The sequence below is a fragment of the Danio aesculapii genome, chromosome 2, assembly GCF_903798145.1.
Source record: "Danio aesculapii chromosome 2, fDanAes4.1, whole genome shotgun sequence".
NCBI classification, from domain to species: Eukaryota; Metazoa; Chordata; class Actinopteri; order Cypriniformes; family Danionidae; genus Danio; species Danio aesculapii.
Genome location: NC_079436.1, coordinates 7,614,962 through 7,627,105, shown reverse-complemented (window position 1 = coordinate 7,627,105; position 12,144 = coordinate 7,614,962). Strand labels below are relative to the sequence as shown.

The 12,144-nt window shown below is 37.7% G+C and overlaps 2 protein-coding genes across 2 annotated transcripts in view; both read left to right on the top strand.

The window, feature by feature from the left end:
• dipk2aa (divergent protein kinase domain 2Aa) overlaps positions 1 to 12,144 on the top strand; it is a 419,818-nt gene that overhangs the window by 298,426 nt on the left and 109,248 nt on the right. The gene's annotated exons all lie outside the window — the stretch shown is intronic.
• LOC130240406 (ephrin type-B receptor 3) overlaps positions 1 to 12,144 on the top strand; it is a 98,348-nt gene that overhangs the window by 31,450 nt on the left and 54,754 nt on the right. Inside the window, exons 5-6 of the mRNA XM_056471895.1 lie at positions 8,185 to 8,340; positions 10,981 to 11,316. Coding sequence (XP_056327870.1) covers positions 8,185 to 8,340; positions 10,981 to 11,316 — 492 coding nt within the window. The remainder of the gene's footprint in view (positions 1 to 8,184; positions 8,341 to 10,980; positions 11,317 to 12,144) is intronic.

Genomic DNA, 12,144 nt, shown 5'->3' with positions numbered 1-12,144 from the left:
ATTAGCGTGAATAAATGGAGACAGCATTTGATGATTTCGGATGAACTCTCACTCCCTTAAAAGTCATTCTGACACGCTTTTTGATTAGAACTGTGATTGACTGCATTGATCATCTCGAGAGCATCTGTGCCTCAAAGTGAAAGGCACAAAGATCGTTTAAATTACCATATTGCATTTCCTTTGAGTAGCATTACTTTTCAAAGTGTCTAAGATGGTCTGTGCCTTTCATGAAGAACATTGGTATTTGGAGAGACGAGAAGGAGAGAAATGAGAAAGTCTGTGTGTGTGCTTGTATGTGTGCGTGCTTGTGTGTTTTCATATCCTGGTGTGGACATAAACCTGATTGCACACAAGCTAATTGGGATTGTGTCACCATGGGGACCTAAATTGAGCTTCCCGATGGGTAAACATGCTGGTAAATCATACAGAATTAAAGTATTTTGAAAATGTTCGAATGCATGGGGGATAGAATATACAGTCTTTATAGTAGAAACATCATGTCTATGAGAGCCCCCACTGGAATATATGAATAATTCTCTGTGTGTGGGGGTGGTGTGTGGCTTGTCTGTGAGAAATACAGTGAACTTTAGAGTTTTAGTGAGAATATTTTTAATCAACATGACATTTTTACAGTTTTTAAAGTCTTATATATACTGTAGCTTGGCTTAAAATGATGTGATATAATATTGTGTTGTAGGTTCAGTAAAGTGTTTATTACACCTCTAATTAATGTATACACTCACCACTTTAGTAGGTACATCTTACTAGTACCAGGTTGGACCCCCCTTTTCCTTCAGAACTGTATAGATTCATCAAGGTACTGGAAATATTCCTCAGAGATTTTGGTCCATATTGACATGAAAGCATCATGCAGTTGCTGCAGATTTGTCGGCTGCACATCCATGATGTGAATCTCCCATTGCACCAAATCCCAAAGGTGCTCTATTGGATTGAGCTCTGGTGACTGTGGAGGCCATTTGAGTACAGTGAACTCATTGTCATGTTCAAGAAACCAGTCTGAGATAATTCGCTCTTTATGACATGTCGGGTTATCCCGCCGGAGGTAGTCAACAGAAGATGGGTACACTGTGGTCATAAAGGGATGGACATGGTCAGCAACAGCGCTCAGGTAGGCTGTGGCATTGACATGATGCTCAATTGGTACTATTGGGCCCAAAGTGTGCAGGCAACGTTTTCCCAATCTTCTATAGTCCGATTTTGGTGAGCCTGTGCGAATTATAGCCTCAGTTTCCTGTTTTTAGCTGACAGGAGTAGCACCCGGTATGGTCTTCTGCTGCATCCGCCTCAAGGTTTGATGTGTTGTGTGTTCAGAGATGCTCTTCGGCATACCTTGGTTGTAACGAGTGGTTATTTGAGTTACTTTCTTTCAGCTCGAACCACTCTGGCCATTCTCCTCTGACATTTGGCATCGACAAGACATTTGCGCCCACAGAAGTGCCGCTTACTGAATATTTTCTTTTTTTCGTACCATTCTCTGTAAACCCTAGAGATGGTTGTGTATGAAAATCCCACTAGATCAGCAGTTTCTGAAATACTCAGACCAGCCTGTCTAGCACCAACAACCATGCTCGGTTTGAACTGCAGCAGTTGACCATGTTGACTTGACCATGTCCTGACCAGTTGCTGCCATGTGATAGGCTGATTAGAAATTTGCGTTAACGAGCAGTTGGACAGGTGTACCTAATATAGTGGCCGGTGAGTGTATACTGTATGTTAATACAGTTAATTTTATAAACATTTTATAAATCCCTTCTTAAAAGGATCTTTCACCCAAAAATAAAATTCTGTCATGGTTTACTCTTGATAACACAACCAATTTGTTTTTTTCTGTTCTCTTGAACACAAAAGAAGATATTTTGAAAAATGTTGGAAACCTGTAACCGTTGACTTCCATTGTATTTGAATTCCAACATTCCTTTGTGCTCAACAGAACAGAAAACCTGCTTTAGAACAAGTAAACGGGTGAGTAAATGATGTTTATTTTTAGGTGAACTATCCCTTTAGATCAGGGATGTAAAACTCAATTCCTGGAGGGCTGCAGCCCTTCACAGTTTAGTTCCAACACTAATTAAACACACATGATCAAACTAATTGAGTCCTTCAGGCTTGTTTGAAACCTACAGGTAAGTGTGTTGGAGCAAGGTTGGAACTAAACTGTGCAGGGCTGCAGCCCTCCAGGAACTGAGTTTGACATCCCTGCTTTAGATGAAACAACAAGTTTAATAAAATTTCATCGATTTTTTTTCCCATTTAATAACACTAAATCAGCATCCATTTGAAAGTGCTAGTAAGGAAACTATGCCGCTGTTTTGTGGTTTTGGACCTCCACGCCGCAATTCATTTTATTAAACGCGCACACTAGCCAGGACATTCTGCAGCATTTGTATTCCAGACAAGAAAGAAAGTCATACGGGTTTGACGCAAGCAGTGTTATAAGACCATTCATATAATTAGCTTTCGCTTTGAATTCCGAGGGTTGAGGGGCCAGAACTGCTAATAGGATTTTTAGGTCGAATTTGAAAAGGCCAGAATTTTAAGAGCTCGACAGGCTAGCACGGCCTGCCAGTCCAAAAATCTGGAGTCCGGAACAGAGAGAAACAATGTGCTTGTACTGATCCACAGTCTCCCCGCAGACCTTATCTGGGCTCAGCACAAGAGGAAAGAGAGAGAGCGAAAGAGAGAGAGAGTCTCGGTAATGGGTGGAGGACTGCAGTGGTGTCAGAGAACAAAGCTGCCAACAGCGGCAGCCCACAGCTTCCACTGACACATCTGATAGGGTCCTAACAGAGCGATAGACCAGAGACGGATGCTTCTGCAGAAGGCCAGACCAATTCTCAAATGAGAGTCCGGGAGAGTAATGGGTAAAATTAAAAGATAGACTATAGAGAGAGAGGAGGAGTGTGAACGAATGATGAGGTGGGCCCTGAGTAATAAAATGTGAATTGGACGGGGCCTCCTGGACTGTAGGAACTGGTGGACAAGAGGGGAACTTCCTTTGAGATTGCCAGTATGTGGCGGCTCATTTGTTTCCATCTGGTTGTTCAAGGTTAAGAGCTTGCCTTAAAGGACTGATAAACGACTCTCCCAGGCTGCGCGCTATACAGCCGTGAGATGCACTGTGGCCAATGGAGAGTGCGTCTAATTTCCTTTATCACCTTCTAGCTTTAATCCGCACACACACACTCTGAAGGGAAACAGCCAAGCCCAGTTAACATTTATCTGTCAGGTTGGGCATGTTCTTTCTCTGTCTCTCTCTTTTTCTGTCAGAGCTCTTTTCATTTTATTCTCGCACTGAATACGTAATGCCACGCGTGTTAAGATTGAGAGCAGAGGCCACTTGCTTGGATTTTCCACTGTCTTATTACGCTAGCCGTGAAGTGATATGTGTCATGGGAGGAATACTGAAGACCATCTTTTTTTCTACTGTTTTTGCTATAATTCACCTGCGGTGTCACAAGCAGGACACATATCTCTGCGCGGCCCCCATTAGCTGCAGTGTTTTGTGAGGGGGAACGGGTGTGGTGGGTTGTTGTTTACAGGAAAAGCAGAGCTTTGTGAAAGCAGCAGATTCCTCAGCCAGACTGTTACATCAGCCATTTTCTTCCAAAAGAGACTGACTGACTGGAGTGCGTCATTATAGCACAGTCTGGCCTCAACGGGATGGTTTAAAACCAACTTTGTCTGATTTATACATTTTATTCATTCAAAAGTTTAACTCTAATGATAACTATTGAGCCTTAATATGAGCTAGAACTATTCTCGACTCTTCCCTTCATTACGTAACACCACAACTGCCACAATTCTATGACTACTGGAACAGCCATAGTGCGTTCTCATATAAGATGTCATATTGTCTTGTCTTATTTACATTCAACACATCTATTGAGATATTAATATTAAACTGTCATTATATTTAATGAAGCCATCACCCTAAAATACAATCTTTTTGATAATACCCCTGCTGAAAAAAACTGCTTAAACCAGCCTAAGCTGGTTGGCTGGTTTTAGCTGGTTGACCAGCCTGGTTTTAGAAGGGTTTTGGCCTGGTTTAAGCTGGACACAGCTGGTTTTGGCTGGGCTCCCAGCCTGGTTAGGCTGGTCAAGCTGGTTTTAGCTGGTCATCTTCCAGCCTGACCAGCTAAGACCAAGCTGGAAATAACTGGAAACCAGCCTGGAAATGGACAAAACCCCTCTAAAACCAGGCTGGTCAACCAGCTAAAACCAGCTAACCAGCCTAGGCTGGTTTAAGCTGTTTTTTTCTATAGGGACTGCCTATAAATGTATAGTTAGGCTATGTTAGACCACATGCGAATGTCCACAACTCACATTTAGTTTCACTTTCTCAAGCAGAGAAGGCTTTTTTGCAGCACAGAATATGTTTTGAAAGACATATGAAGTAAAGTAAAATTTTTGACAATTTAAACTTATGTTCTTGATTGCAGAAATTTGCTAGGCAACAGAAGCACACAGATTTAAAGTCACAGGGAAAAGTAGCAGACAACTGAAATGCATGCGGCCATTTTGGTAGTTCTAGGTAGAAATAATCATAACCCTTTTGTGTTATGTAATTTTAATAAATAATACGCAGCGGACGGTCAAAATGACTGCCTCGGTAGTTCTAGTGTTAAACATTAAAATAAGATTTTTTGCTCATTAAAATACCTCAAATATTTTGCTGTTATTATTATATATAATTATATTTTATATAATTATATTTTGCTGACTTATGGACTTATGTTATGCCAAATGTTCCGAAGAATGTTCAAATCCCGAGAAATAAGCAATTTTAACTAGTGACAGCACACATCCTCGATTTCCGGTTTGGGAAATTGTGAAAAACACCGAAATATTAAAAGATTTTTTAATATGTTTTTTTCTTTTATTAGACAGAAAGAGCAGCATTATAACTGAACCCGAAAATGTATATGGTTTCAAAAACAGTGCTTTTAATTCTCCACATTGTGACGAGCAGATGAACAGGAAGTGGTAAATTGTGGCATAATAAAAGCTCTGCTGCTTTCATGCCCTTTTTTACTCATCTCTCATTAGCAATTGCTTCAGAATTGCCTTTATCTGTACTCTGCTTCATATTACCGTGATAATAAGTGTTGAATACTATAGTTCAATACTTGAACTTGATTTCTGAGTGCCTTTAGAATGTAATGAAAAGATTGTAATGAAAAAAATCCCATGATTTTAAAGCATAATCAAAGTACGCTTTTGTTTGTTCTGAATATGCACCCTCTAGTGCTGAAAATAACATATTGGAATTGATTGGGGTAAATTTTTGTAGTTTGGAGAATTTAAATGCCTAAATATAACTCTTATTGAAACACATTTTTTTGTTGCAACCAAAAATTATTTGAGCTTCAAAGCTCTTTATTTGGTTAAATATATGTGGTGGTTTTATTGTTTTAGGCACACTTTTATCATTACAATGAGTTTACACACACTCAAAAAGTGATGTTTGCTCTTTGTTCAAACTGCTTAATAAAAATGAGCTGAAACAACACAATTCTTGAGTTTATTGGAGGGAAAATTGTTTTACGTTCAATCCACTTAAATCTGTAAAATCTAAAAAGTTAAATGAATCCCTTCATGTTGTCCCAAAACAAATTGATTGTGTGGAACCCAGCCTTTTTTTTTGTGTTTATTTAGGTTTTAAAATCATAAATGTTTACTGACTTGTATGCATAAACTCTTCTTCTAACTCTGTAATTGAGCTGCAAGGTTGCTTTAGGGTTTTTACGGATTACACTGTCATGGCAGTGAACTAAAATCGATAGTATGGCGAAATGTTCGTTTATTCATTCATTTATTCATTCATTTTCTTTTCAGCTTAGTTCCTTTATTAATCTGGGGTTGCCACAGCAGAATGAACCACCAACTTATCCCTTCCAGTTGCAACCCATCACTGCAAAACATCCATACACACACATACACTACGGACAATTTAGCCTACCCAATTCACCTATAGCGCATGTCTTTAGAATTGTGGGGGAAACCGGAGCACTCGGAGGAAAATCACGCGAACACGGGGAGAACATGCAAACTCCACACAGAAATACCATCTGACCCAGCCGAGGCTCAAACCAGCGACCTTCTTGCTGTGAAACGATCGTGCTACCCACTGCGCCACCGCGACGTGGCGAAATGTTGTTTTAGTGATTTCTTTCAGTGTAAGGAATGTTAAAGTCTGCGTGAACTGAAAGTTGCTCAATCTTTTCTCTCAGTATGTTAATGTACTTTCAACTGAAATGGATTTTTTATTGAGTAGGGGGTGTGGCTTTCTTTTTGTACATCATTACCTCATACTGTAGGAAACTAACAATAAGAGGGGTGTGTTTAACAATATTGTTGCCGTAGCCGTAAAACAAACATTATCATAGAAGAACTTTTGGAATATTTGGAAGTTGATAACCTATATATGTTGATAAATAAACATCAAGATCTTTCTTTCCCCAAAATCATTTACTAAATGGAATCAACCGGCAGAAATAAGCAATAATCTATAAGCTAATAAGTAATTTTATTTTTTGGTAATTTATTATTTATCATTATCCATAATGATGTGGCATCCAATATATCATGCATCACTGCTGTCAATATTTTTTAACTGCACATGTGATTGAGTTCAAAAGAAGTTATTTTGAAAAATGTTCGAAACTAGTAACTGTTGACATCCATAGTAGGATAAACAAATACTTTGGAAGTCAAAATGTCAAACATTCTTCAAAATGCTTACTTTTCAAATAAGTGAACAATGAATAAAATAATTTGATTCGAACCTAAAATTCTTTCTTTTACTTCAAAATAGTTGAAAAGTAATGCTAGGAGTGTGATCAAACTTTTAAGTTTCCTAACCATTTAACAATGATCTAATTATCAGTGTGCAGGTTGATTCAGCCATTTTAAATCATAATATTGACTAAAACTCAATTAACTTAAAGTAAAAACTCAATTAGCCTTAAAGTAAGGCTGCACAATATAGCAAAAGAAAATATTATTGCAGTAATAGTAAATGCAATATACATATAGCAGAGAAGTCCAATAAATTAAGTACATTTATTATTATTTTTTTTTTTTGCCAAGCATTTGTGTGCTACATGCATAGGTTGTTTATTCAATCTGACGGATTTCAGATGGAGCCTTTACTATGTTCATTCTCATCTCTTTAGTTAAAAAACGCTGGGCTCCACACAATCAATTTGCATTTGGACAGCATAAAAAAATTAAGTTACCTTATTAGTTTTTACAAATATAAGTGTATTGAACATAAAAAAACTAAGCCATCCCTCCCCCCAAAAAGAAAAGAAAAAAAACACCTCTCGCACAATATGTCTGAATGGGGAAACATCAAATTCTCCTAAACCAAGTTAACGATTACATTACATATTGCAATGACCAAATAAATTGAACAGCAATCATCCTATAAGTTTAGTTTCTAAACATCCAAATCAAAGAAAGTAGACATTTTGTAAGGTTACTGTAGCTAATGAGCATGTGCACTCCGAAGGAACGAGATCACGACACCAACCTTATGTATGGCCGTTCTACACATTATCATCCTCTGAATAATGCTTCGTCTGATCGCGCTGGTCTTCAGAAGTAATCCACATCATGGTCTTGATGGCGAATCTCCTCCAGTAATGACAGCAACTCTTTGTTTACACATTTGTGTGTGTTTGAGTAGTTGCTGCTGTCATGTGATGTGCGTTTGACAGGACGGATTGAACCTCGCGTTTGTTTCATACAAAACCAAAAAACGCTTGTTTTCAAGTGTAGTGTTCATTTAAAGGTAAAGATTTCACGCTTCATGTGGATATATTTCTTATGTCTGTGAAGCAAGTATTCGCTGAGATTCCAGTGCGTTTGTTGACCTCCAAACTGTCGTAAAAGCACACATCTGGTCCGAGCTTTTCCCCCAGAGAAACGTCAGTCTATAGCAATCGATGATTGGCTCCTGTACTAGTAGGCAGGGCTTCTTTATAACTTTATTTTCATGCATAAACATAAATAAATACTGTATAGATGTAGTGTTTGTTCGTGTCAGTAAATACATTAACTATATGTCTTGTATTATAAAGTGTTATCATTTAATTTGAAAATAATTGCCCTACTGTAAGTGTAACACTAATTTTTTCCCCCTTTGTTGGTCTTTAGCGTGCACTCCAGGGACCTTTAAATCCAAACAGGGTGAGGGTTCTTGTATGCCGTGCCCTTCCAACAGCCGGGCCAGCTCTAGGGCATCCAGCGTGTGCCCTTGTCAAAGTGGCTACTACCGCGCTGACAGCGACCTCCCTGACACGGCCTGCACTAGTAAGTGATGATCATCAGTGGCACTTTTTTAATTGAATTATAAGTTGAAAAGGTCTGTTCTGTGCATTCAACCTGATTGACGTGGCAACTACTGATACGGAAAAGCGTGTTGCTAAAAAGGTCACGATCGCAACGTAAAACCAACCGCTTCATAAAGCGTGCAATTAAGACTGGTTAGCTTCAGCGCTGCTCAATCTTGACACGTGGATTTAATTGGAAAATCACACGAGTTTACACATTGATGCAATGTGTTGCAAAAGCCTCTCATTTGGCATTTTTTCAAGAAACTCATAACTAATCATGTTATTTGAGTATTTTAAAAGGTATTCAAAAAAGGGGGATTGCTTTTCTTTACAGTAATTACAACCCGAGCAGTTCCTTAGGCGGTTGTGCGATGAAAATCCAGTCTCTGGATTTAATTAGCTTACATCCCCTCGATTCGCTGAGCAAGATTCATTGGTTATTTCTGACCCTGACGACTTAACTATGGGATGCATTAGAAATCCCAGTTAGGCCTTTTTTGGAACAAATACGTAGGAATAATTAGATAATTTAACCACTGACTCTGACTTTAATACCTCCTCGTTTGGAAATTAGTGTTGTATTACTGTCTACAACCTACAAAACGAAGGAACTTTTTATTCCTGACTAAACATGCAAAGTGGAATATATTAAGTGAATGATTTGCTTCAGGGCAAATGTACAAAAATGTATAAAAATTTATTTTACCTTGAGCACATCATGATTTTGCCAAGCACAATGCGATCCTGGATTAACATCTATGTTGATCCTGGAACATCATTTTTGTTAGAAAATGTAATCCATACCTATTCCCTACTGCTAAACCCAACCATAACTGTAAGTTATACCTAACATCAGAGGGGAATAATAGCAGGGTGCTAATTACACATTGACGATCAGTGGGGTCAAGTTTTTCAATTATGTTTGGTAATAGGTCTTAGTCAACCAAATTTATAGATTTAATTACTTTTTAATTTATTAATCAAACTTGTTATTATGTTTTTAGTGTTTTGAGGGATATTAAGTGGTTCTCATAGACATTTGTGATTTTAACCTATTAATGGATGATGATGAAAGTTCCATGTGCAAGCAAGTGTATAAAAAATACAAAATATGCATCTAGTTTTACAGAAACCCACAGTACAAATGCACTTACACTGTCTGTTGGTACTCTAGATTTGTCAGTTTTTGGTGCAAACATGCATTCACAATGGTACAGACCATTACAGGGGTGGTCAAATGTATATTTAAGTTATCTATTATTTTATTTATTAATATTATTTAAGATACAGATCAGAGCAAACTATTTCTCAACTATTAAAGGGCAGAAAACCTCATACATCTTGTTTTGATGTCCTTCAGGGGGGATCAAATATTAGTTAGGGGGGTCTGACCCACCCCAAACCTCCCTGTAATTTGCACCCTGAATAATGGTTGGATGACAGTTATGTGGAAGTGCATAAACCTTTCTGTAAGCCTAACATAAACGGTAAACATATCCCTTAATTTTGATTGGTTGATTGGAATGTTGTTCCAGGATCAACATAGATTTTAATCCAGGAAAATGTCCTCCTTAATGAAATCAGTTTGGCTTTCATCTTGATGCCATAAAAAAACTATTTTGGTTAAACAAGTAAATAGCAGGGTGAGAATGTGGTCAAATCTGAAACCGTGGTAAAAATCAGACAAGGGCTTTTCTTTTTCTGGATTGTTTTTGAAACGTGTTGGTTGGGTTCAGGGAAGTGGGTGGGCGGGTCAATCAATAAAATTGGTTGGGTTTAGAGAAGGGGGAGGGTGGGTCAGTCGATCGTTCACTCAGTCAGTCAAAAAGTCAGTCAACAGCGGCCTCTGGTGGGCTTACGCGGGAACAGCAGGCGCGCATGGCACTCGCGAAAGAAATTTGAGATCTCAAAAAGCGTACACAGCAGCCTCTCGTGGATTCGTGAAAACAAAAACTGCAGAAAAACATGCCGCCGGGTCTCCAGAAACGGTCTCTCTGTAGAGGTACGTTTTCAGAATGAGCCTGGGTTGGTAATATAAACTCGCAATTATGAGAAAACAGGTCAGAATTCTGAGGTAAAAAGTCACAGTAACCTTTTTTTATTTTTAATTCAGTGGCGGAAGCAGCTTCCTATTTATTTTGTTAGTTAGTTAGTTAGTTGGTTAGTTAGTTAGTTAGTTAGTTAGTTAGTTAGTTAGTTAGTTAGTTAGTTAGTTAGTTAGTTAGTTAGTTAGTTAGTTAGTTAGTTAGTTAGTTAGTTAGTTAGTTAGTTAGTTAGTTCGTTCGTTAGTTAGTTAGTTAGTTAGTTAGTTAGTTAGTTAGTTAGTTAGTTAGTTAGTTAGTTAGTTAGTTAGTTAGTTAGTTCGTTAGTTAGTTAGTTAGTTAGTTAGTTAGTTAGTTAGTTAGTTGGTTAGTTAGTTTATATGGGGTTTATTCAATTATACTTTCAAACAGTTAAAAAGTGTAAATCTGAAACTCTTTTAATTACTTTAAAGAGTAACTTCTACCTGAGTTATACCTCAAAAGAAATGACTGAAATGATGTTTTGAACTGGAACACAGCCATTTCATTTAGCTCACCATTTTTCCCCACTGCCTAAAAATCCATTTTCTCCTCAGCTGTTCCCTCAGCTCCATTAAACGTGATCTCCAGCGTCAACGAGACTTCAGTGTCCCTCGAGTGGTCCGAGCCTCGGGATTCGGGCGGTCGAGGGGACGTGGTGTATAACGTGGTGTGTAAAAAGTGTCTTCACGACGGCGGCTCTTGTGCGCGCTGCGATGATAATGTGGAGGTCTCGCCGCGTCGCCTGGGTCTGGCAGAGAGGCAGGCGGCGGTGAGGAATCTGCAGGCGCACACGCATTACAGCTTTGAGATCCAGGCGGTTAATGGCGTGTCCCCCAAGAGCCCGTCCAGCCCACAGTACACCACTGTTAATATCACCACCAATCAAGCAGGTGAGAGACGCATTTTCAATCATCTAATGAGCTACACTTTAACAAAACATTTCCATGTAGTGTAATTCACAAGTGTTTTCACAAGTGTTTCCTATTTATTTACGGCTGTGAATTGCATTATGGGATGTCAATCTCTGCTTGGCTGACTTTTAATGTTGAAATTTCAACACTACAGTTTAACAAAGTGACTTTTATTGACATTTTAGTTATTTTGAAATAATGTATAATAAATATAAAGAGAAAAAGTCTGTAAAATAACACAAAATGTACTGGAAGTTTATTACAAGCTTTTGTACCATAATATACAACACTTAAAGTTATTTAAAATTTTAATAAAAGTCACTTTTTTTGAACTTTTGAAGGTTAAAAGTTGTTGGAAGAAATAGTATCGTCCCATAATGCAATTCAAAAGCATAAATAAATAGGAAAAAATTAAATTTGAATCACAAAATACGGGAAAGTGCTTATTTACGGATATTTTTAACAGTGTAAACCACTAGATACATTTCTTATTACCCTCCAATGTGGTAAAATCAAAGTAAAAGAAAGAGTTAAGTGGGTTATGGATTTAATAAAATCTTCAGTGATCAATAATAATAAAGTAAAATCTAGTATAAAACACACGCCAGGTTCTTTAAAATGTTTGTAAAGTGTTGACAATGTTGTTGTTGTTGTTTTTTTTTCAATATATTTTTAATGACATTTTTATAATGGTGAGTTGTTGAAAAAAAAACTGAATACTACATCAAAATGATTAAATAAAAAAATTCTAAATACTATTATTTAATTGTTCAAGACATTTTACAAGATATTTGTTTGGTAAAATCA